Source organism: Vicugna pacos, chromosome 16, assembly GCF_048564905.1.
Source record: "Vicugna pacos chromosome 16, VicPac4, whole genome shotgun sequence".
In the NCBI taxonomy this organism is placed as follows: Eukaryota; Metazoa; Chordata; class Mammalia; order Artiodactyla; family Camelidae; genus Vicugna; species Vicugna pacos.
Window position 1 is genome coordinate 11585583 of NC_133002.1, and position 19611 is coordinate 11605193.

Consider the following 19611-nt stretch of genomic DNA (forward strand, 5'->3'; position numbering starts at 1 on the left):
CAGGGGAGAGGTGATGAGGTAGAAAGGCATTTCGGCCAGGAAAAAAAAAATTATAAATATATCAGAGCCCCTGAAACCCAAGGCCATCAAGGGATCTGAACTGAAAGCCACCACTGTAGCCACACTGTGACCAAGGGTAAGGGGACGAACAGAGAGAGTCTGGGAAAGGCAGCGAGGGCCCCATGAGCCAACTGAGGAGGGCGGAGTCTGTACTGAGGGCAGTGGGGAGCCAGGAAAGTCTTCAGAGAGAGGGGGGAAGATGAGGAGGGGCATCTATGAAGATGCTCTGTGGCTCTGAGTCCTCGGGTGTAGGCTGGGCCGGGGCGGGGAATGAAAGCAGCCCTTGTTCACCTATCAAGCCTGCATCTTTGTTTTCTGTTCAAAGGTCCCAGGTTTCCCCTGTGCTACCAGTAGCTCCAGGCTACATAATAATGGGGGCAGAGCCCAAGGGTGTGGGACAAATGAGAAAGGTAAGACAGAGAGAGATTTCAGAAGCGTGGGCAGCCTTGGGGCGGCGGGAGCCGAGCCCAGGAAATTCACAGGGGTATGAATGAACTGAAACCCCTAAGCAGACTCTGAGCTGGCTGGCACCAAGCAGGGCAACTGCAGATGGGAGAGGGGACGGTCAGGGTTGCAGCCAACTCAGAGTTCTCCTCTGGTCTTAATGTGGGGAAGGTGGCCTCACCCCAGAGGCCCCAGAAGCTGGTGGCAGGGAGGCAAGCAGGGCACCTTGAAGGCTTAACCTTTGAATGAGCCTCCCTGGGGACCAGAGGATCCCCCTTCTTCACACTTTGGGGTCCTTCGGCCCTCCCTGGTTAGACCTTCCCATCTGCCCATATTCCCAGGCCAATCAAGATGCTAATGAGTGGAGGAGACAGGGCGGGAGGAGGGTCAAGGATCATGTGCACAGATACCTCCAGCCCCAAAGGCATCATTTAAGTGCAACCACCATGAATGTACACAAGGGTGCAGCCAGCTTCCCCCCACCCCTGGCCCCCAGCCCCTATTCCCTGCCCTGCCTCCCCTGCATGACCGTCCTTATCCAGAGCCAGCACTGAGCAAGCCTCCACTGGCCAAATATGGGCAATCAGTGCACACCCTAAGTGGCGAACTGCCCTTAGTGTCCCTGACCAGGGCCCAGTCAGCGATCTAGGCCTGCCCACAGCAGCGCGTTCAGCTGTAGAAAATCATTGTCAGGTGTCTGACCACGACGGCAGTGACAGAAAAAAACCAGAGGCTCAGAACCCACATATCCCATAGTTAGATTCCACCATTAGCATGCACTGTTCTTTTTTCGTTTGTTTTAATTTTTCCCATTTTATTTGGGGGGGTAATTAGGTTTATTTATTTGTAATGGGGGCACTGGGGCTTGAACCCAGGACCTCATGCATGCTAAGCACGCACTCTATGACTGAGCAATGCCCACCCCAGCATGCACTGCTCTTACATCATTACATATTAATCCATTCATTCAACCATCCAATTAAAACATATACAGAATGGGGGGTATAGCTCAGTGGTGGAGTGCATGCTTAGCATGGACGACGTCCTGGGTTCAATTCTCAGTACCTCCATTAATAGAATAAAATTTTTAAAAACTTAAAAATATATAGAGAGAGAGAGAGAATGAAGTTTCCTAGGCCCCTCTCAAGACCTGCTAAGTCCTGAGACAGGGCCTAGAAATCTGTATGTCTAACCAGTTCTCTGGGTGGCTCTGCTATTTGGGAACTCCTGTCCTGGTCCAGATAGTCATTCCATGAAGAAACCTACCTGCAGTCAGTCGGCAGTCAGGCAACCAGCGTTACCTGGGATTCTTCCTTTGCCTGGAAGCTTCCTACCTTCAGAGAGGTCTCTCCAAGGAAGGCCTTAACTTTTGGGGCCAAAATGATCTCCGGACACACCTCCATCCTGGCCAGCCTCTTCCCCAAAACACACTTCAGTGTCTCAGCGACACCACCCACAATGTGGCCCCAGAACTGGACACAGCTTTCCAGTGTGGCCTGAGCAGAGCAGAGGCCACTGGTCCCATCCTCTCTGAGCTGAAAACTAGTCTTCCACCATTCGGCCTGCATTTGTCCTCTCTGCTGAGAAAGGCAGGACACTAGCTAATGGGATGGAGGGATGTGAAACAGATCCTTTATTCACCAAGCCAGGACCAGGCTGGCCAGGCCCCTGGAAGCAGAAGGTGTTCAAGTCCTCTTACCCATCTTAGGCCTCCTCTCGTTGCCAAGATGATGATGATGGAGACAGTGACAGATGTTGATGGAGCCCTTAATGCAGAAGAGCGTGGCTCCAGGCACATCATCTGCATCCATTCATTTAATCTACACAAAACCAGAGTAGGTCATATTAACTCCATTTTTCAGACGAAGTAACTGAGGCTCAAAGGGATTAAGTAATTTATCCAAAGGTACGGGTACTTTCTCTTTATATAAACACACACACAGCTCTGGATTCACAAGTTCATTCACTGATCTCAGTGTCCCCGAGCTCCCTACTATCAAATCCTATAGGCTGGGTCCTTCTGGCTAATACACCGTGCTCTCAAGCTTTCCTGACTACAAATTCCTCTCTGCCTGTCCAAACTTAACAGGCCTATGTCCTGCTCTGTTAGCACATCGCTAGGTGGCTGGAGACAACCTGGTAAATAAAATTAAGCTAAGGTTTCTCCAGCTGATACACTTACTCTCTCAGTATGCATATATATATTATATATATTTATATATAAATGATGTGTATATACATATGCATGTGTATATCTAATTTTTAAAGTGGAATTCTTATTTTGGAACACAAAACCATAGCAGACTATGATAATATTTATATATTCAAGGTAATCTTCAAAGTCAAACTTCATGGCAGGACCAGCAGAAAAGATTTGGGAACTTCATATATTGACCCCAAATCACATCACATTAGACTGAATCTAAGGACAGCCTGGCCTGGCTCAGTCCCCTCCCCAGGGGACACACAGGGCATTGATGCTGAGTATTTGAGAGTCCTTTTCAGGAACCCCCAAGAAGCTCTGGCAGAATCAGGAGCCACACTCCTGAAGGGACCCCTGGAGGTGCTGATGAAAGGGGAAACATTGGGGCAGCCCTCTGGGACTAGATTTGCAAGATGAAATATAGGATGCCCAATGAAATTTGAGTTCTAGATAATTTATTAGTGTAAGTAGATCCCAAGTATTAAAATTTTTTAAGTTTGTTGAAGCAACATTGGTTTCTCTAGTGCAAGTTTCCCGTGTACATCATATTTCTACTTCTGTATACACTACAGCGTGCTCACCACCAAAAGTTTATTTTCCATCTGTCACCCAACAGTTGGTTCCCCTTTACCCATTAGTAGTTCCCAAATATTGCACTGAGCACACAGACTAAAAAACTGCAGTTTTTCTGAAATCCAGATGTACCTGGGCAGTCTGCACACATTCAGGGAAAGAACAGGAGGGACGTTATGACAGGTGGTACTGTGTCGGGGGGTGGTGGCCAGGGCACTGCCCTGACCCACCTCCCCCACCAGCCTCTAGGTGGCCATGGAGCCAGGCCAGGGTTGGTCGGGTGAGGGAGGAGCCATCCTGGGGTGCCCTGCGGGGGTCACACTCATGCTTGGCTGAGTCTTGGATCCAGGAACCTCCTGTGTCAGAAAAAAACCAATTTCTTGAGGACTGGCCTCCAGCCCTGAGAGGCCCAGCAGTCCCCCCTCCACTTTGCTCCTGCCTTATTCTTGATTGTTTTTTTCTGATCATGAAAGGAACCCACATTCAAATGTCACAGGAATGGATAAGTCAGAAAGTTCCTCTGGAGATTACTGTCAAGTTGGATGTGGCTTCTTCCAGATTCCTCCTCAATAAAAGTGTTCACGCGCGATCATCCTTTCCATAGACAGAACCGTACACGCTGTTCTGGAACTTACTTCTGTTTAACACAGTAGCAGGCACTTCCGTGCAGGTGTGTTTCTCCCTCATTGCGTTTACTCCGCCTCCTTTTTTATGCACTGGTGTTTTGTCTTCTGGAGCTGAGCCCCTCTGAGTGAGGGATGAATGACAAGTGCTCAGAAGCACATCACCCAAATATTTGTATATGACTTTGGGTGGCAAAGCCTTACTGAGGCTGATCTGCCCCCTTCACCCTGTGCCGGGCAGGGGAGCAGCGGGGTTGGGGGAAGGTCGCTGAAACGGGTCCAGGAGGCTGAAGGACTGTGAATGTGACTTTCTTGTTGTTGGGATGGGGAGACCCATCTCTAAGGAGCCTCCATCAAAGGGCTCCTGGGTCACACCATCATCGTGAGACTCTGTGTTTGTCTGGAGCACTCACCCCCAGGCTCCTCCTCAAGCCAGGGAGCCCCTTTCCTAGCATCCTCATCAAGGTCACCTGACTCCAGCAGGGGCCAAACCCCTGGGCAACGCCAAGAGCCTCCCGGCCTCAAACAAGTTGGGCGACATTCACTTCCTGGCGCTGTCCTCCCGACCTGCTCAGTCATTAGGAAATGCCCTGGCGGCGGCGGCTGTCCCAGTGACAGCAGCAGGAGGACGTGCCGCCTGCCTGACACCTCTGGGTGGCTCAGATCTGCTCTGCGGAGGCCCTGGGTGGAAGGTGGATGCTGCTCGCCTTGGTCCTGGCCAGAGTGAGTCTGGGGGCTGGGCTGGGGGGGGTGGAAGGGGCGGGATGCAGTCAGAGCTTGGCAGGGTTCTGCAGTGGCACTTGAGTGATGCTGGGGTGTGGGAGTGTGTGTGTGTGTGTGTGTGTGTTGTCTAGGGGTGGGGAAGTGGTCACAGCTGAAACTATAAGGTCTGGTCTTGGGGAATCCAGGAGGGAGACCCAGGTGCCTAGAAGTCTTGCTCTGCCTCACAGGCCCGCTGTCCCAGGGTGGGGAGGCAGGGGTCACCCGGGCTGGTGACACCCCACCAGTCCTTACAATGGGCTGCTGCTGCGAGGTACGATAGACACACAGAAAGCTGTGCATGTCTAACATCTACAGCTGCATTCTGGTGCTCTCGTGAGGTGTCTTCATCCCTGGAAGTTTGTGAAATTGGCGCTCGTGTAGAGGTGTGAGGGCTGGGACCTCCCGTGCTGCCACATTCTTCACCTACTCCTGGGCCAAGGTCTGGAGGCTCATGCAAACCCTCGCTAGAGGCAGTGGTGCCCAGCACGAGCTGCGGAGCCAGGCTGGCCCGGCCTCGCGTCCCGGGTCTGCCCTGTACTAGCAGCCTGACTTTGAACAAGTTACTTAAGCCTCGGCTCCCTCATTTGTAAAACAGAGATAATGTCTACCTCCCAGGGTTGTTGTCACCATGAAATGAGGAAGGGATGCAAAATGCCAAGCACATAATTAGTGGTCTGGAAAGAGCCGCTGTTGTAATTATTTATTATTAGCTCGACACTGGTCCCACCTCTCCCAGGAAGACTTTCCAGCCCTCCTCCCCCAACAATTTCCTCAAGCACCAATGGGGATGCATATAATGTCCTGCACTGTTATTCCGCTCATCTGCACCCAAACCAGAGCAAGTTCCCCACGTTTCTTCTGCTGCCCTCTCCTCTGCCCCAGCATCCAAGACAGAGTCAGGCTCATAAGAGGAACTCAAGGATGGAGAATGAAATGGGATTAAGAGGAAGGGAGGGACACCAGGAGGGAGGAGTCAGGGAGACTGAGAAAGGGAGGTGAGAAGGTGGGGATGAGCGGGTGGCATCGTCCAGACGTAAATGGCCTGCCTCTCTCAAAACACAGGAAGGGGAAAGGATTGTGCAGAGAGGCTGTCGGTAGGGACGTGGGATGCATCCTTTTAATTTTTCCTTAAACCCAGTCCTCCCTGCTCCCCTGCTCATCCTAAGGAGAATAGTGCCTCCTGGCTTAGCTAATATCTACTCGCCCAATCTACCCTCTGATGCTAATAATGTTCTCTATACCACCTATGAAATCAATCAATCTCTCTCTCTGCCATCTCCCTCTCTGTCACCTCAGACAAGTCATGTCCCCATCTCGGGACCTGGGTCTGCTCACCTATAAAACCAGATTTTACTAAATGACCTCAAAAGTCCTTTCTCCCCATCATTCCTCCTTTTTAAAAAAATCTTTTTCAAGAAAATTTATAAGTGTTCACTAGGCTCTAAGGCTTCCTGAAGGGCTTTCTAGCTCACTGCTGATCTCCAGTGCCCAGCCCAGTACCCTGCATGCAGCAGGTGTTCAGTATTTTCTGAACAATTGGCTGGATGGATGGAGGGATGGATAGATAAATGGATGCACTTGAGAACAACCCCAGTTTAGACATTTGCAAGTGTGTTACGAAACAAAAATGACTGAGAAACACTGGAATCACCAGCTTAATTGTCTATTGCCCATCACTTACCTAATCCATTGTCATCTCGTTCAGTTATTCTAATTTAAGGAGAGCTGCCCTCTTCCAGGGTGTGATTTTTTTATTTATTATTATTTTTTTTTAGTTATCTACATAATAAGGAACATTCAGGGAGCAGAAGGAAGGCAGGCACAAGGAGGGGAAAGGACTCAGCCTGCCTTAACAATGGCACCTGCTGTTTACTGAGCACTTACTGTGGGCCAGACTCCACTCACGTTAGCTCACTTAATACTCTGAACAACCCTGAAAGGAAAGTAGTACTATTATCATCAATCCCATCTTAGAGATGGGAAACTAAGGCTTGGGTAGGTTAAGCAATTTGCAGACAGTAATGAGGAGATCAAGGATCTGAACCCAGCTGCGAAGACTGAGCACCCAAACCCCCAGCCCCAACCTGGGGACCACACCGAGCAGCTCAGAAACCAAGGTTTGGAAACCCCTGCAAAGGTTTCTGTGCTGCCGCCAGGGTCCCCAGCTCCCTCTCCCCACCTCCACACATTTCTGCTCTTTCTTACTTTGGGGACATTTGCAACTTGGCAAAGTGGACTTGGAACCAAGCCAAGAGAGGCGAGAGATTCCAAAAGATTTCTGATTGAACAAATGATAGTTTGTCTTTCCTATTAATTCACCTTGGTCCCACTGTGTCCTCTCTCAGACTTGGGGGCTGCCCATAATGTAACAGTTGTCAGCGAGTCCAGAAGTCTTTGGTCTACGTCCCTGATGGAAGAATATATGAACAGGTGACCACAGTTCTTTCTAAAGACCCTGTTCTAGATGAGTGTAGATTACACAGCTGTGATACTGGGGACACTTGGACCGCATCAAATACCCAAACAGGTGTTTCCCCTCAAATCATCACCTTGGGAAACTGTACTTAATCCAACAATGCTGCCATTGCTGAGAGCATCCTTGGGGCCTCTCAGGTCTCAGATAAAGTCTGAAACCCACCTGTCACATTATGGTGACTCTCTATCTTTAATTTGAAACAGTCTCAGGCCACTTGACTCCTCATTTACTTTCTCGCCAGGCTGGGCACCAGTGGCTCTTGGCCATTTCCAAAATACCAGACACGTTCTCGAAGGATGAAACTCTGCCTTCACAGAGGTTGACCTGAAGGTTCTCTCGCTGCCTCGGGCAGGCCTCTGAGAAGAATCTGAAGGATGACTGAGCTGTGGCGGGCAGAGGAATGAGCCCGCAGCTCCCTGACGTGACTGCGTGGCGGACTAGTGGGCATTTGGATGTGTAAGTTCTGAGTTTTATTTTCAAAACAGTTACTGCTATACGAGGCACACGCCGCACAGAGGAATTAGGTCCAGTGGCCGAGTACAATCCAGTGGGTCAGTCGGCCCCTGAGTGGGGAGACTGAGGGGTGGCAGAGGATTTTCTGGACAACAGCCTCTCTGCACATTGGAGCCTGGACTGAGGCTGGGGGAGATGGGTGCTCCTGCCTCCACTCCGGCATCGAACCAGGAAGAGGCGATGTGGTGACTTCGCTGTGCATACATGTCATGGCTGAGGTGAGGTGTCAGAGAGGCGACACCTTCCTCACACCAGAAACCTCCTTCCAGAGTCCAGCGTGGCTGGGATCGCTCCTTGTCTCCCAATCCCCTTCTGGAAGCGGCCCCTCATGCCTCCTAAAGGTCTTGGTTTAATGTAGGGAGGTCACTGGGGAGGAGCAGCAAAATGAAAGGGTAGGAGGAAAAGGAAGAGGACAGGAGAGGAGACAAGGAGGAGGCGGCAGAAGCAGAGGCGCAGCAGGGAGGCTGGGAGGGGGGCACGGGAGGAAAAGGCACCGATGCTCACGCAGTGGCCCTTCCTGCCCACAGCTAGGGCCCTGCCCTCCCGGAGCGGCCATGTCCGAGGCGGAGAGCAAGGACAGCTCGGGCAGCGAGTGCCCCGTGTGCTACGAGAAGTTCCGCGATCTGGAGGGCGCCAGCCGGACGCTGAGCTGTGGCCATGTGTTCTGCCATGACTGCCTCGTCAAGTACCTGCTGTCCACCCGCGTGGACGGGCAGGTCCAGAGGACCATCGTCTGCCCCATCTGCCGCTATGTCACCTTCCTCAGCAAGAAGAGCTCCCGCTGGCCCTCCATGCTGGACAAGAGCTCCCAGACCCTGGCCGTGCCCGTGGGCCTGCCCCCAGTGCCACCACCGGATGCCCTGGGCCACACCAACCCCCTGACCGTCTCCCAACCTGTTTGGAGGCCGTCCCCAAGTCAGGGTGGCCAGCTACCCTTGGACCTGCCGCCCGGCCTGCCCCGGGAGCCGCAGATCTTTATCATCAGCCGCCACGGGATGCCCCTGGGGGAGCAGGACAGCATCCTGCCGCGGCGCAGCCTAGCTGAGCTCTCGGAGGCCTCCCCGGCGCCCAGCTCCACCCGGTCGTTCTGCTGCCGCTCCCGGGCCCTCCTGCTCATCACCCTCATCACCGTGGTGGCCGTGGTAGCCGCCATCCTGCCCTGGGTGCTGCTGGTGAGGAAGCAGGCATGAGCAGAGGCACCTGTGGGGGCCACCGAGCCAGGCTTGGCCTGAGAGCTGCTCTGGCACAGCCAGGCTGGAGGGGTCTGGCGCAGCCCTGGTCCAGGGGCGGCCCGGGGCATCTCCCCACCTCGGGCTCCTCGCTCCCAGAGGGGCTCAGACACGACAAGGGGCAGGATTGCCGAGGCCAGAGCTGAGCTGAGCAGCTGAGCTGCAGGCTGAAATGGAAATGCCAGGTTCCAGGCCAAGGAGGAAAACGTGACGGCCAGCCTTGGCAGGTACCTCCTCTTTCCCCTAGGCTAGAACTGAGCAAAGTAGGAAGATGGGTGCTACCCCTCAGTGGGCTCCCCGGCCCGGAGGTGTGGCCCTTATCTGCCAAGTGACCCACCTGAGGCCAGGTAGGGCTCCGTGCGGGGACAAGGAAGTCCTGATGACACATCCTGCCAGATGGGGGCCCACTGGCAGGACTCCTCAGGTCAGAATGCCCACGCAGCGTCCTCCAGCTTGCGCCCAGGGACAAACAGAGGGGGTGGCACTGGGGCTGAAGGCACTTGCGTTCCCCCGAATCTCAGCATCCACCTATGACCCTCACAGCTGGGCACCTGCCACCTTCCCGCCCCCAAATCACCCGCCTGGAAGGTCTTCCCCGAGGGAGATGCTGATCTCAGAGGCTGCGGCCCAGGATTCCCGGGGGAAGTAACAGAAAAGGGGAGCTGAGGCCATGTCAGGAATTGGGGTTTGCTGACAGAAGCCGAGGCTAGAAGAATGACCACAGAGCCAGAGGTCGGTCTCCCCAAGCCTCCCAGGCCCAAAAATGGTCCAAAGTTTGAGTGCTGGGGTTCACAAGGATGGCCTGCAAGGTGGGGAGTGCAGGGGAAGCCTGGTGGCCAGGGCTTGAGTCAGCCGAGAACTATGTGGGCAAACACAGCCCTGGGGGCTCCTGCTTCCCTCCCAGCCCAGGTCCTCCTCCTCATGACCAACCACTCATTCATGAGAGGCCATACCAGCTGGGCCAGTTCGAGGTGGATTCCCAGGCTGGGCTGGGCAAGGAAGGGTGGGGAAGGGAACAGCTGTGCTTGACAGGGACGCAGCTGACTCGGTGACCACCAGAGCCCAGGTGCTGTCGGCAGCCAGCCAGGGCCTCTTCACCTGGGGACCCCACCCTGGACCTTCATCCTTCATGAGGACCTTGGAAAAATCTCAGGTTGGGTCTGGGGAGCAAGCCATTCGGGACAGCTGTTTCCTGTTTATTAAGGCCCATAAGTCAATGAGCCATCATAATTTTCGGATTAAGAACAGCAAAAACCTCAAGCTCTTCTCTCAAACAGGTGGTTGTTGGCAGCCCAGGTGTGCCAACAGCTAAGCCCTCTTCAACCCACACCTCTCTCGGCAAAGTTTGCTGACTGTCGGGAGAGAAATGGTGCCCCGCCTCTCACCTCGTTCCTAAAAGCCTGCAGTGGTGGTTATGTGGGGACCCCCAGGGGATGGGAGCCACGCTACAGGGGACTTCTGGACACAAGAGGGCTGATAGAAAGCACTTTCGGGCTTCCCTGTGCTCTCTTCACAACTAGAGAAGAGCACAGGTGCTACTGGGGGGACCCAGGCGGATTCATGGGGGAAATATTTATTATAGGAATTAAAATGTTAAATTTACAAAGACTCTAGTGAGTCCATTTTAACCACAACCAGGCTGCTTTAAACACTTCTATGAATTTCTAGGGACCTGATTTTAGTCTTTGCAGATTCCACTGTGTTTGCCAAAAGTGGATTCCAAAATACCTGTAGTGTTTTCATGTTGTTCAGCGGTGACTTGTCAATGGCACTTCTTTTATTTTCAACGAATGTTAAGAGCTATTTTTTAAATAAAGGTATATATTTTCTCAAAGATTCCAGAGACATTGCAAATGTGGGTGGGAAGCACTGAGCTGATGAAAAAAACAGTCACTAAAGGTGCAGGGACATTATGCGGCTGTAAAAAGAACAAGGAAAGTCTCCAGGATCCAACAGCCAATGGGAGAAGGCAAAGCGTGGAAACTGGGTATCAGATACAGTTTGTGTGTAAAAGTAGGGGAATGAGACTTTGCATTCCAGTTTGCTTATTTGTCCATAAAGCAATTGGAAAGATATTAAAAAAAAAAAAACAAAACCAGTAACAGTGATGAACTGTGGAAGGGGGATGAGAAAGTGATGGAATGGGAAAGGGATTTCTGAACCAAGCAAACATATGTAGTATTCAAAAATTAAACTGAAAAGTTACATGAGAAGCTAAAGATATCTTCGGTGCACACACCTGTTGCCTGGTGAGGAGCTGGTCCCAAGAACATTCAAGAGCCACCAGGTCACCTGTCCGGCGGTTCCAGAGCGTCAGCTCCCGGCTCGGCGGGGCTGGTCTGTCTGGTTAGAGGTGTGACATCTTAGGCTTAACAGTCATCTCAGGAAGAAAGGTAAAAAGTTCAATATTCTCAATGCTTCTAAGACCCTGGGAAATTCTTTGGGCCTCATCATTTGATGTGCTTGTTCTGATTCCTTCTTCTCCATCTTTCCTTTTCTTTCTCAGATAAAATCTTTTCGCTTTAAGCAACCACCCTGGGGTCCGGGTACTATGGAAAGATAGCACCATGGATAAACAGGTAGACAGACAGACAGACAGACGGACACCCAAGGTTAAGCATAAACAGTTGCTCTTTTCTTCCCCCCTTGTCCAGAGGCATCCCCTCTCCATATACACACACACACACACACACACACACTCACTTTGCTACCTCCCATCACAATAACCTTTGATGTTCATACACACTGGGCCTATCAAGTGTGCAGAAGGGTCCACACGTGGCAGGTGGGCCCTGAACCAGGGTTACCAGGAGCCTGGGCGCACATTAGAGACCTCTTCCCACCACTGCTGGGGTCCGTGACCTCCGCCCTCAGTGAAGCCTGATGACTCACAGGCCACGCTTCTCCCGCCTCCACCTCTCGCTTTGAGCTCCTTCTCGAGCCAAATGTCCTCTCTTGGCACAGAATAAACAACCTTGCTCCACCCTCACAACTTGTCACTTTCCTGCACCCTCCTCTGGCCCAGGACAAGCGACCGCCACAACAGCGTCTCAGCACACACTACAGGCACTTCCGACAAGCAGTGCTGGTGCAGGCCTCTGGGCCTGGCTCGGGCAGCTCCCTCCGCCTGGAACATGCTTCCTTCCTTGTCTACCCAGAAAACCCCCACCCAGCTCGCCAGAAACAGTTCGAGGGTTACCTGTAAAGGGGTCCCCACCCCACCTGAGTTAGAATTGGCCACTCCCACTGCATCTCCATCATCCTCCCAAGCCACTTTATTACTTGTGTTTGTTGACAAGTCCATGCCCTCCTCCTAAACAATGTGCTCCTTGAGGAGAGGCTAAATCTCACCAATCTTGGTAAGATCATACCAAGTGCCTGGCACAGAATTTAGCAAAGAGTAAAAGCTGGATAAATATTTGAAAAATGCATGAGTGAGTGAATGAATGAATAAACAAATAAACATGATGGTTGGGTGTTCAGAAAAAAGTTTCGTTCATGAAGGTAGGCATGTGATCTGGATAATTCCTGCTTTGGTGTGTCTTAGGGTTTCTCAGAGCCCACCTTCAAAATGACCCTAAGGAGCCAATTTGAAAGGACTCATGTTAAGAGGAATAGGAGGAAGAGAGCGAGAGAGAAGGCAGCCAGGTGCAATGGCCTGAGGACCACAGGGGTGGAGCCAAGATGCCCAACAGACATTTGTGAAGATAAACAGACTCCAGAACTAGGCTACCAGCAATTTGCATCTGCGTGTACCATTGCCATCTTCACCCTGTATAAAGTGGTTATGCTTCCAAATGGTGGGTTGAAGGTTTAATTTCGATGACTCAGTGTTGGATGGAAGGAGGGAGGTGAGGATGCCTGAGAGGGCTGGGGGGACAGCAGGGGTGATGGGGAGGCTGAAGAAACCAAGAGGGAAGAGAAGATGATGGGGAGACCTGAAGAAAAGATGATTTAAAAAAACCAGTAAAGACAAGAAGAAAGAGGAGGGGGTGAAACTGTGAAGACCAGAAAGGAAGGCAAGGAAAACGCAGGAGCCTCCCATGGCTCCCTATGGCTCTCAGTGTCCAAAGCAAACTCAACTCAGCCCAGAGCCCTGTGGGCTCATCCCTGAATGCCTCTCATGCCAGCCACAGGACCTGGCTCCTGGAGACAGTGCGTCATGGGGCTTCATACCTCCGTGCCTTCCCTCAAGCTATTCCCACTGCCTCATGGTGCTAATTTTAACATTCCTCAAAACTCAGTCAAGGATGACCTCACCCCAGGTGCTCCCTGACCCCAGAGCTCTCTTGCGCTCCCAAAGCCCAGGAGCACCAAGGGCAGGCGGGCTCAGTGAGTCCTTCTCTGGGGTCCTGTGGTTGTTGATTCCATTGTTTCTCTCTGCTCTTAGACGATGAGCTTCCCGCAGGAAGAAACTTTAACTAATTTCATTTTGCAACTCTAACGTCCACGAAAGATGTTCCATAAACATTTGTTGAAAAGAACTGAATATTTGAATTATGAATAAAATCTGGGGCTATTTCTTCACAGCATGTTTAAGAACACTACTATTTTCAATCATGAAAACACATGTTTTTGACTGACTCCACCCTGGGCCCTCAAGGATATGGTTTCTCACTCTTTGACTCCACCCCATGGGTTCCCACAGATTGGGACCATACCCCCAGTTACCAGAAGGGGCTGGGAAGCAAACCTGTACAGGTTCGTCTATAACCGACGGGTTCTGTATAACCTTGCACAAGTTCCTCTCACTTCTCTGTGCCTCGCTGTCCCCATCTGTAAAATGGGACAATACCAGGATCGCCAGACTACTTGGTGGATTAAAGGAGCTAAAAATGCAAAGGGATTAGAAGAGCGTCCCTAGCACTCAGCAAGCTCACTACATCTTAAGTATCAGGAGATGCGTGTCTTCCCTCAGTATGACACCTACATTATTCATTCAACAGAAACCGACCTCCTACCGGGTGCGCGGCCGGGCACGCGGCGGGAGTTCACCCCGCGCTGCAGTCCTCTGCAGGGGAGCGCACTATCGCCCCGCGTCCACCGGATCCTGAACTGAAGGAGGGCACGCAGCAAAACTCGGAAAAGGGCACAGCTCTCTGCGTGGAAAGACTTCCTCACGCCGCGCTCCTTCAAAGGGTGGTCTCGAACCAACACCCTTGGCATCACCTGGGAGCTGTGAGAAACGCGGTTCAGACCTACTTCCGCAGGGTTGGGGGCGGACCCGTGACCCCAGTCCTCGGAAGGCTTTTAGACAGCTGGAGCCGAATCTCGGGCGGGCCCCGCGGAGTAGTCAGCACGAGCCGGGCTGGAGCAGATTCCCGGACAGGTTCGTTCGACACGCCCATGCCCTTGGCCCAGGCTGGGATGTCCAGGTGACCTAGGTAACCGGCCGGCCGTGGGGCCCCAGCGCCACCTGGCGGCCAAACGTAGGACATGCCCTTTCCCGGCTAAAGGGGTCCCCGCCGCTTGGTACTGGGAAGTGAAGGGACAAGGGTCCATGGGGCCGCTCGTTCCCTCAACAGCCGCGGGGGCTGCTCAGACCCTGACCAGCCCCCGTCACTCTCCTGGGAACCATCGTTCCCAAAGGACGCAGCTGCAGAACCCAGAGCTCCGAAAGGAGGCACCGGGACCTGGAGAAGGGTTTTGCAGCCCCTTGCAGTTCCCCTCCGAGCCAAAAGATGACACTAGTCATTAACTTCTTTCCTAGTTTCCTCTCCGCGTTCAAACTCCGCGCCCCTCTCATTCCAAGAGACTTCGGTCTCGCGAGATCTTCTCATAAATTTACAGAACCGGAAGCAACCTGTGGATCTCTTCCCTTTCGCGGCCATCACTGAAACGCCAGCGGGTGAGAATTTGCTGGGACAGCGCGTGTAATCCGGAGCCATCTGTTCACGGGCATGGGGGCTCTCTACCCCGGGGGCTCCGATACTGTTCTGCCGGCAAAGTAGCACCCAGGGAGGGGGGCCAAGATGGTCTTGAGCTATTTTTCTCCCGGCTCAAGTGCCGCCGGGCTGGGGAAGGGAGGAGGAAAGAGGGTTTGAGGACTCGGAAACGGGAGCTGAAGGGGACGAGGCGGTGGAATCTAGTCTGGACAGTGTAGTGTTCTGAAGAAAAAACTTTACGGAGTTTCAGACCGCGCTCGCCCTTTGTAAGGCTGTTTTATTGGGCCCTATTTCTGTGCAATTTCCCAGTTCAGGATGGGGGGCCTGGTTTCATTCATTTTGGAGGGGACTAAATATGTTCACGCTCAAGTTCGTAGATGAACGTCGCTCTTTCTAAAACGTGATGCTGTATTTGAATTGAATTGTCAGTCTGCTTTGCTCTAATTCAGCAGAGATGTGAGTCCTGTCTTAAGCTTTCCTACCCAGTATTTACGTAGTTTCACAGTGTAAACCAAAAATTTAATTAAAACAAATGTGTTGCTAGTGAAGAGTCTTTATATTCCATAAGCAAGTAAAGAAAACATCCCATTAAGGCAATTTAGTTCCAGCAGTTTTTGGTAGAGTTAAGGAACATGTTAGTTTCCGTGAGCATTCTAAACTTTCAAGATGAAATTGTTGGCAGTTACTTGTTTGTAAACTGAGTGAGACTTTGGTCGTTTGAGGGTTTACACCTCTTTTAACTTTTTCTTTAGCCAAAATGAAGTTCAATCCCTTCGTGACTTCTGACCGAAGCAAGAACCGTAAAAGGCATTTCAATGCACCTTCCCACATTCGCAGGAAGATTATGTCTTCTCCTCTTTCCAAAGAGCTGAGACAGAAGTACAATGTTCGATCCATGCCCATCCGAAAGGATGATGAAGTTCAGGTATGTGCCAAGTTCGGGCATCTTGGCTAATATCCCGCCCGTTTGACATACAGGAGGGATTGCATTCTGAAAGTGATACATCTGAGACACTCGCTCCCAGAACACGGTTGCAAAAGGAATTGAGTCAGAGACTGAAAAACAAAAAGGATGCTGCCCTCTTCACCTTTACTCTTTGGTGAAAATCAACTGTCCCGAGCATCAGATGCAGTCAAACAAGATGGTTCGGAATCAGGACATTATAGTTTGGGGTTATCTTTTTTCTGGGTATGTTTGGTAGTTGAAGAGGCGTTTGAGGACCAATAAACAATTCTGCATCTGAGTCAAAATCCAGATATAGAAGTTGTAACTGAAGCACAGTTTCACATGGTTGTTTGAGAGGACCACCAGATTATTTGCTGAATCTATTAAAGTGAAAATTTTTGTAAATGTTTCTTAGCTGTAACATGCAGCTAGTGATTAAAAGATTCAAGCAGTCTCTAAAGCAACTTATGTGATACTGACATTTCATGAGCTTTAACACTATGTGAGAGTCTGCAACTGGAAAGAAACATCTGTCTAGAAGCACTCTGGCAAGCTGAGGCTCACTGGGACTCCTGGGTAGAGAATAATGTTAGTTAACCTTTTGGAAAGAGGTGGGATGCTCCCTTAAGTCTTTGCTGCTGCCTGCTGTTTGGCACTGATTTGAACACTTTAATAGGTTGTGAATTAAATATTTGTAGCCTGTGGCCTGTTCCCTTTGAGATGCAGTGACAGTTCCCTTGTCAATTTTGTACAGAAAACCAAGGTGGGCTTGTTGCTTATTTTTAACCATTTTACAAGCCCCTCATTGCTGGTGGATCATGGGCGGTAGGGTTGCACTGTCCATCACGGTAGTTTTATATGGAGCATAGTTTATCTGCAGGTTAATTAAAGCCAGAGATAGAATTATTGGCATATTTCCATTGATGATTTGGTCTCTCAAAATTGGAAGAACCTATATATTTCATAGAACGAATGGTGCTCACCTGACTCATAGTTCTCCTGATTTACAAGTTTAATATTCTTTTATCCACATACATCTGTTATTTTTGAATTTGTGTTTAGGTTGTACGAGGGCACTACAAAGGGCAACAGATTGGCAAAGTAGTCCAAGTTTACAGGAAGAAATACGTCATCTACATTGAACGAGTGCAGCGGGAGAAGGCAAATGGCACGACCGTCCATGTGGGCATTCACCCCAGCAAGGTGGGTGTTTCTGAGAATGCTTGAGAGGGGAGAAGGAAATGACAGCAGTTGTTGGCAAATGTGATTGCTTGTCTATAGACCGATCCCAAAGAAACAGATTTAGGCGTGCTGGAATCCAGTCTTAAAGCCAATGCTGTATTTTAATTAAGTATTTTAACAGCACTTAAGTTTTTTATGAAGTTAAGATGTCTTTGTCATTATGTATATTTAAGATACCTTTGCCTTAAAGGTTATTAGTAAGCTGATGGATCTAACAATGGGTAGATCTTAAGATCTAGGAAATAGGGTAATTTTTAGATGATATGGAGCTGATACCCTGTGTATTAAATGGAACTGAGTAAGTAATAAGGCAGCTTTACAACCCTACAAAGTAGGCTTTCAGCCATTTGCGGGTGGGAAAAACCTGGAGCTCAGGCTAGATCCCACTGGTCGTGGTATCTAAACCAGGATAAAAGATACGGTCTAATTCTCATGTCCTGAACTTTAACATGAAGCAGTGTCTCATTTGTCTGTTAAAAAAATTACATTTAACAGATTTATACTGGATAGCACAGGGAACTATATTCAATACCTTGTAGTAACTTGTGTTGAAAAAGAACATGAAAATGAATATATGTCTGTTCACATATGACTGAAGCATTATGCTGTACACCAGAGATTGACACAACATTGTAAACTGACTATACCTCAATAAAAATATATATACGCTCAAAAAAATGTTTACTATAAAGGTAATGAATGCACTTGGTGCCAGTTCAAATACTGAGGATTTTTTTAGGATCTTGAGTTGGCACCATAAATCTAATCTTCAAACTACAGAAAAGTCGAAAGACTAGTTCAGTGAAACAGCTGCTGCATATCTTTCACCTAGAATTCATAATTAACATTTTCTTTCCTTCTTGCATGATTACAAGCTTCATGACACTTCACCTCTTAATTACTTCAGTATGTATCTCCTAAGAGCAACGATTTTCCCGTTCTTTATTTACTTGTCATATTTTTGCCCCCACCATGAGATTAGCTGTTGTCAAGGTCACCAATCCAGTGACTGATTCGAAGTGATTTTTGAACTTTATGCAGCATTTGATACAGTTGATCTCCCTCTTTGTGGCTTAGTTGCTTAATCCAGACAGACCTCGATATCCAGTTGACTATCTTCCATTTCAACTTGGATATCTGATCAATATCTCAAAACTGACATGTTAAGACTCCTGGTTTTATCCTTGAAACTTCGAAGTTTGCTACCATCACAGCATGTGTCAGCTCTGTCCTAACTGCTCAGGCCAAAATACCATTATTGATCATTACACTCCCCACATCAGTCAGTTAAGACCTGTTGACTTACTGTCACATGTTATCCAGAATCCTGTCTGCTTGTTACCATCAGAGTGGCCTACAAGACTGCCTGATCTCCTGTCACCAGCTCCCTGAGGTCATCTTATTCTACTCTCCTTGTTCTAGTCTGCTGGCCCCATTGCTATTCCTACAGCCATGCTACTCAGTGTGCCTGCTGATTGGCAGCATCTCCTGACAACTTGATAGAATTGTAAATTCTGTTCCCAGGTCTACCAAAGCAGGATTTGGGGATGGGACTTGGGGATCTATTTTAACAAGCCCTCCAGGTACACTCAAATTTGAGAAACACAGATGTTCTGCCTCTGGACCTTTGTACTTGCTGTTCTCTTTGGAACACTTCACTCCTCATAGGTCTCTTTAGATGCAGCCCTATCCATAGGGCCTTGCGAATCATGATGGGATTAGCCCCTGTTCTCCAGCATTCCATCTCATACTAGATAGAAGCCCCAAGGCAGCAGAGGTTGTCTTTTGGTCACCATGCCATATTTCCAGACCTCGTTCAGTGTTGTCTTCCTCCTTCCCTCTCCTGCCTTCATAAGACTAAAATTTATCATAATCCGGGCATCTTCAGTGACCAGACCTGTTTGCATAAGGTCTGTTCTGTGACTTTATTAAAAGCTTTTGCAGGTTGAATCATGTGTGGAGACTACATATTTCCACTTTACGGTACTAACATTGCTATAGAAACAAATGTGTATGACTTGGTTAGCTTATAAAACTGGAGTCAGGAGTGGAACAGTTGATACATTTTGCAGTACAAAAAGAAGCTGATTTTATAATAAAGCACAGAAGAGGATGTGAGAAGAACCACTGATGCCACATTCCCTTCTCTTTGTTGGTGGAGCATTAGTGAACATTTATTTAACCCAAGTTTGTTCAAGGGTAAAGAATCATTTCTGGCACTGAGTATTCAGGCATCCACTACCAGAGGTTTGGGAAATGGGATTGAATGTTGGGCCTTCCCATGTGTTCTGTATTGGTAGTTATTTAAAGCTTAAAAGAGTTTTTTCTTTTCTGCAGGTGGTTATCACCAGACTAAAACTGGACAAAGACCGCAAAAAGATCCTCGAACGTAAAGCCAAGTCTCGCCAAGTAGGAAAGGAAAAGGGCAAATACAAAGAAGAAACAATTGAAAAGATGCAGGAATAAAGTAATCTTGTATACAGCTTTCATTAAAAACTTAAAATGAAGACACTTCGTTTATGTGTGGTGCTTTGGGGGCGCCGCCTAGTTTTCAGGGAAGTTCAGGTGATGGTAGCTGTCTAGGCAAACAATATCTGTCTTATGCCTTGATTCCTCTAATGAGAAGTACTGTTTTAAAGAGAGGTGTTTTTTTTT

General features: G+C 49.6%; 2 protein-coding genes across 4 annotated transcripts; both read left to right on the top strand.

Moving 5' to 3' along the window:
* Window positions 1-4418: 4418 nt before the first annotated feature.
* On the top strand, window positions 4419-10014 carry RNF222 (ring finger protein 222). Of its 3 annotated transcripts, none has more exons than XM_072940645.1 (3): window positions 4419-4626; window positions 7383-7597; window positions 8186-10014. In XM_072940645.1, the coding sequence occupies exons 2-3, from the start codon at window positions 7594-7596 to the stop codon at window positions 8842-8844; spliced, it is 663 nt and encodes a 220-aa protein (XP_072796746.1). In that variant the 5' UTR covers window positions 4419-4626; window positions 7383-7593; the 3' UTR covers window positions 8845-10014. The 3 variants fall into 3 exon arrangements, with proteins under 3 accessions (XP_072796746.1, XP_031531882.1, XP_031531883.1); XM_031676023.2 differs by having other exon boundaries at window positions 4421-4626; window positions 8182-10014; XM_031676022.2 differs by lacking the exon at window positions 7383-7597 and having other exon boundaries at window positions 8182-10014.
* Window positions 10015-14673: 4659 nt separating this feature from the next.
* RPL26 (ribosomal protein L26) lies at window positions 14674-19463 on the top strand. Its single transcript, XM_006217774.3, has 4 exons — window positions 14674-14731; window positions 15521-15693; window positions 16777-16917; window positions 19294-19463. The coding sequence occupies exons 2-4, from the start codon at window positions 15526-15528 to the stop codon at window positions 19420-19422; spliced, it is 438 nt and encodes a 145-aa protein (XP_006217836.1). The 5' UTR covers window positions 14674-14731; window positions 15521-15525; the 3' UTR covers window positions 19423-19463.
* Window positions 19464-19611: the final 148 nt, after the last annotated feature.